The 6,000-nt window shown below is 46.6% G+C and overlaps 1 protein-coding gene across 1 annotated transcript in view; it reads left to right on the top strand.

The window, feature by feature from the left end:
• LOC130382540 (deoxynucleoside triphosphate triphosphohydrolase SAMHD1-like) overlaps positions 1-1,924 on the top strand; it is a 3,550-nt gene extending 1,626 nt beyond the window's left edge. Inside the window, exons 3-5 of the mRNA XM_056590356.1 lie at positions 126-230; positions 855-974; positions 1,204-1,924. Of these exons, the coding sequence (XP_056446331.1) occupies positions 135-230; positions 855-974; positions 1,204-1,233 (246 nt within the window). The 5' untranslated portion in view covers positions 126-134 and the 3' untranslated portion in view covers positions 1,234-1,924. The remainder of the gene's footprint in view (positions 1-125; positions 231-854; positions 975-1,203) is intronic.
• The last annotated feature ends 4,076 nt before the right edge of the window (positions 1,925-6,000 follow it).

Below are 6,000 nucleotides of genomic sequence, written 5' to 3'. Positions count from 1 at the left end.
ATTGAAAAAATACCTTTAATTTATTTGTTTCATGATCAACCTATGTCATATACTATATTCATCCCTCTGCAGCGCAATGCATGTGTCAGTAAATGGTGAACTGTCTCCCCTCTGGTGTCTCCTAGGTTATCAAGATGGACTATGGTATGAAGGAGAAGGATCCCATTGATCACATACGTTTTTACCACAAGAGTGACCCCAACAGGGCCTTCAAGATCCCCAGGGGCCAGGTAAGAAACTTTGCCATTGAACACAATCATTTTTAAAAGCATGTCAGTGCAGTATAAACATATATGTATATGAGAGATAATATGTTCATTTATAATGGTTATTGTGATGAATAGTAAACACTGATTTCACCGTCTTAGACTGGCATTACAGTGCATACCTGAGATAAGCTTAACACTGGGAGCATTTCAGAGTAGACGCACATCGTAACTCAGTGTTACAACTGTAGTCAGGGTTTTTCCAAAATGAAAAAAATTGGAGGAAAATTAAAACGAGTGTGTTTTCACACAAATAATGGTTGTTAATTAAAAATCAACATTGAAAATGTGTTTGAACAAAAATGTTGTGGTCCTTCAAAAACGCCTGGACATTTCACATCTTATATGGACGGCTCGCCATTGCATTACAGTATGAGAAGATCTGCTTTTCTCTGATGATAGGAACCAGGAAGCCTCCATCTCATGGTCATCACGATTAGAAAAACGTATTTACTGTTAACATTATCATTGTTAAGGTGTTATGTGTACCAATATATCTAGCTCTAGTCTGGGTACTCCTACGCTGTACTGAACCTGTTATGTGTCTGACTGACTGTGCTTCTTGTTTGTTCCGGCTCCTGTCCGCAGGCGTCCACGCTCATCCCAAAACACTTTCAGGAGTGGTTGATCCAGGTGTACTGTAAGAGGACTGATGAGGAGAGCCTGGGGACGGCCAGGGAGCGCTTTGAACGGTGGTGCAACGCTCAGGTAATAATATATGGTCTTCAGCTTATCGCTCCATGAGGTTAAATCTTTTCAAATTAGATTGTTTTACAACTGTGTAGCTGGGTAGATGTAGGAGTTGAAGCAAAGCTTTTATTTTAGGTTATTGATTTTTCCATGCGATGGTGGCATCACCAATGGTGGCATGTTAACGTGTTGTTGATGTAACCTGTTTGGTCTAGTTTCTTCAGTTCTTTCTCCTTTTTTCTTCCAGAATGAACACGCCGGAGCCGGAAGCCAATGAAGGCCCAAACTCAAGAAAAAACAAGATTTGGGGCATTTAATATTAATTTGTTGAAGTGTTCTTTTTATTTTTCAAAGTTTGAACGTTTTTCCTGAATAATAATAATAATAAGAAGAAGAATTTTGGGTAGATTGGTCCTTTGTTTGGGTTACTAAGGTATACATACCACAACGCTTGATACATTGTGGGTTGAAAAAAATATATATATTCCGTCTACGTTCATGTTTAGTGCTCTTTTCAAAGATATATTACGATAATGTTGTATTAAAGGCTCAGGAGTGTTTCAAGGGACTGCTTGCGGTTTTGCTAATCTGTGAAAATAAAGGACAACTGAAAAGCATATTTTTTCAAGATAGAAAGAGGCTGGGGCAAACATTGTGATAAATTGTGAAAAATAAATAAACGGCCCTCTCCTCAATGTCTAAATGTTTCCTTTGTAACCACCAGAGGGCAGCATGACCGTGCGTTTCTCCAAGAAGGCAGTCATCCGTGGTCACCTGTTAAACGTTTCCTATTTTGAAACAACTTTAAAAGTACGTCACTATGTATTTAAACGTTTTTTAACAAAATGAAAAAGGTGTGTAGACTAGTTGGTCTATAATAAACCTATTGTATTGTTTTTTATCTTTTGTCTTTTAAATGCTATATTCATGTTTACCATAATTTGTGCTATTCTGGTTAATTTACCAGTAGGTAGGAGTTTTGTTGGTCCTTTCAACCAGGAAGACCATCATACAGGATGTAGGGACACACACACTTCCACATCCTTTGGCAGTGATTCTCTTGGGGGAGACCAGAAACAAACACTACAGAGCGGTAGGAACAAGCCAACTGCCTGCTAGTATTTTTATAATCTTCATCCTCCCTGACCTGTTGCTCTCTTTCTGGCGCCAGTGGTCTCAGCCCCCCGCCGTCATGCCACACACACGAACATGCCCCTCTGTGGATAATTGAGACCAGCTGTTGCAAGGTGCCTTCTCTCCCCATGACCCCCCCCCCCCCCTTGCCTCTCTCACTTTGCACCCCCTCAGTGTCCCACTGCACTTGCCTCTCTCTCTCTCTCTCTCTCTCTCTCTCTCTCTCTCTCTCTCTGTCTGTCCTTCTCTCTCTCTCTCTCTCTCTCTCTCTCTCTCTCTCTCTCTCTCTCTCTCTCTCTCTCTCTCTCTGTCTGTCATGTCTCTCTCTCTCTCTCTCTCTCTCTCTCTCTCCTTTTCTCTCTGTCCCTCTCTGCCTCTCTGCTGGACGGTAGCGGGACCCATCTCGTAGCATTGACATCCACAGTCCATAGTCCAAAGACAGATGTTCAAAAGTACACAAAAAATGGATATTTCTCTTCAGTCAAATGGCTTCACTGGAATGTAAATGGACATGTTCATTGGCAAAGAACAGCAAAGTCCAAAGAACGTGTAGAATGAGCACCAAAGAAAATGCACAGACAAGGAAAAAGTATTTGGCTGACCCAAATCTCAGATCCAGCAGTCCTACTCTGTTACAGCAGAACTTCTGGGGGCAGACGGCTCAGAGCCTGGGCCGGAAACCAGAATCCGCAAGGGGCGGAGCTACGCCTTGTTTCCTGTTCCGATACGGAGAGATTCTACACGATGAGACAAAATAAATATAATTTGTGTTTGCGGATTACGCCAGTGGCCAATTAAACTGTTCATTTTGAAACCTTTACAGACACGTCTAAGTATAACACATTTCTGTTAGCCAATAACCCGCTCACAGATCTCAGATCGCCTCCTGCAGTATGATTGGTCAGAACTAATATCCTGCAAAGGAAAATGTAAAGACCTGTTCACCCAGATTTTAGGTGGTCTGCCATCGGACTGTGGACATTGATATAAAGTCTGCTGTGTTAGACGAGACGAACCCTAACAGCTCTCTCTGTGGGTAGTGTATTTGGGGGGGGGGGGGGGGGATGCAGGGACACACATGGCCCGTGGTGAGTGCGAGCGGGCCCAGCCGCGGCTCTACGGCTGGAATGCACGGGGAGAGCGAGAGCAATGTCTCAGACTCCCTCCCAGCTGGTCCTAAGGGGTCACGTGTTGTGTGTGTGTGTGTGTGTGTGTGTGTGTGTGTGTGTGTGTGTGTGTGTGTGTGTGTGTGTGTGTCACGGCCTCTCATTACAGGGTGAGACGAGGCGGCTCCAGACCCCCATGGAAGGATTGCCTGGTGAGTCTGCAGGGATGTGGCCACTTTGATGCCCCCGAACCCCCCCACCCCCCACTACCCCCTACCAGGAGGTTAATGAGCCTCATGGGCTCTGTGTAGGCATGGTGTTGTGGTGTGTGTGTGTGCGTGTGTGTGTGTGTGTGTGTGTGTGTGTGTGTGTGTGTGTGTGTGTGTGTGTGTGTGTGTGTGTGTGTGCGTGCGTGCGTGCGTGCGTGCGTGCGTGCGTGCGTGCGTGCGTGCGTGCGTGCGTGCGTGCGTGCGTGCGTGCGTGCGTGCGTGCGTGCGTGCGTGCGTGCGTGCGTGCGTGCGTGCGTGCGTGCGTGCGTGCGTGCGTGCGTGCGTGCGTGCGTGCGTGCGTGCGTGCGTGCGTGCGTGCGTGCGTGCGTGCGTGCGTGAGTGTGCGTTTGCTTTTGTGTCTTTATATAAATTAAATATGTGTGTATGAGGGGGGAGGGGGGATGTGTGTGTTTTAATACTGTATATATACATGTGTGTGTACGTGTGTGTGTGTGTGTGTGTGTGTTGTGTGTGTCTGCGTATGTCTCTATATTGGCGTGTGTGCCTGTGTCTTTACGTTGGTGTGTGTGTGTGTGTGTGTGTGTGTGTGTGTGTGTGTGTGTGTGTGTGTGTGTGTGTGTGTGTGTGTGTGTGTGTGTGTGTGTGTGTGTGTGTGTGTGTGTGTGTGTGTGTGTCGTACCGCGTACATCACAGCGCAGCACAATGCAGCCCACATGCACACCGTGCGTGATCACACAGCCACACTACTGTCCATCACGGAGGGAGACACCGTGGTGTTCAGCGGCTAGCCTCCAGTCTGACCCCTGGCAGTAGTCAACATAGCTGAGCCGGCAGCGAGAGGGGAGCACGGTGTGGAGGGGCGGGGCAGAGCAAGCCCGGGCCAGCAACAGGGAAGGCATTGGACTGCCAAGCAGGTGCTTGCTCTATTTTTTCTTTTCTTTTCTTTTCTTCTCATCCTTCTCTTGTTTTTTTTATCCCCTGGCCGGGGCACTCACTCTCTCCACACCTGTTGAGGTGTGAGGGACTGCTGTGTGGGGGTTGTGGGTATAAGGGGGGCGGGGGGGTGGGGGATAATCACTTTATCTGCCACCAACCCTCCCCCCGCCTATCTTTTCCCCTCCCCTTGATGTGAGGTGTCACTTCAGGCTTGATTAGTCGTCTGTGACTTTATTTTCGCACCACGGCCTGAAAAGTGAGGAGACCGGTGGGGAGGGAGGGAGGGAGGGAGGGAGGGAGGGGAGGGGGGAGGGGAGGGGGGGGGGCGGTGTAGAGGGGTGGAAGAGGCAGTTAAACAGCGTCTGTAGGGCGTTTGCAACACAACCGACAGAAACAGTTGAATTAAATGTGAATGTAATTGACGGGTGAAGCAGCCCCTTTTAGACCCCCAATATACTTGACCAAGAGGCGGACACATACGAAGAAGTAGATCTTTCAAGTTTCTATCTTTCACTCTATTTAAAAACACACATGTAGCTAACAGGAGAACCATTATGTTGTGTTCCAGGCTCCAGCGCCCTGGGGAGAGAGCCTATTTGTGCCCTCCCTCCCCCCAGCCCCCCGAGGAGGCACCTTACTGGGCCGTCTGTCGTTACCTTGACGTGGGTCCAGATTTACCCAGCTGTTTGGGACCTGTGTGTGAGTGTGTCTTTGTGTAAGAGTGTGTATGTGTGTGTGTGTGCGGGTGTTTGTGTGTGTGTGTGTGTGTGTGTGTGTGTGTGTGTGTGTGTGTGTGTGTGTGTGTGTGTGTGTGTGTGTGTGTGTGTGTGTGTGTGTGTGTGTGTGGGTGTGTGGTGTTTGTCTGTTGGTCTGTTTTTGTGAATGATTGGATTAATACTAACTGGCAATGAGTTTCATCAAACCTTGAACAACTACAAATGCGTGTCTTCTCATTGGTTTCTACCAACTCCAGAGGAACTCCGAACAAAGAGGAAGTGAAAGTGGGAAGTTCTGCGTGAAAGACAGCAGATGGGACAGAGGAAGGATGCTGAGAAAACGGAGATCCCGAATCAAGTGACCACAGCTGTGAGCAACACAATCACATTCTACACAATCACATTCTACACAATCACACTCTACATTGATGTTTTACTACACAAACATGTTATACACAATAGCATTCTACGCAATCAGTTAGACCCAATCACATTCTACCCAACCACATTCTAGACAATCACATATGCATTTGTTCTCTATTATCCGCAATAGAGAAGAGGAGAGAGTGACATACAAAACGATAAAATTGATGACATGACTGATAATGACAGTTCAACAGGGAAATACATGTACAGTATGTTGTTCCTTTTATCTATCTACCTTCGAGGATAGAGCACCCCTATTTATTGAAGCTCAGTTCAGTACTACCATACATTATTTACTGTGATCTTTTGTGCAAGATGCCTGTCCAAACAACCCATTTCCTATTGAATCTGGCAGTATTTTTGGAGTTGATCTAAAATATAGATAGACGGAACTCTGCACACTTGATTTGCTGTTTGCTGTCCACTGTCCATGCACAAGAACAGGATATGGCGCCTGCATACATTTGGTTAGGATTTGTCGTGTACTTGACTGCAG

The sequence above is a fragment of the Gadus chalcogrammus genome, chromosome 1 (assembly GCF_026213295.1).
Source record: "Gadus chalcogrammus isolate NIFS_2021 chromosome 1, NIFS_Gcha_1.0, whole genome shotgun sequence".
NCBI classification, from domain to species: Eukaryota; Metazoa; Chordata; class Actinopteri; order Gadiformes; family Gadidae; genus Gadus; species Gadus chalcogrammus.
This window is presented reverse-complemented; position numbering and strand designations above follow the sequence as displayed.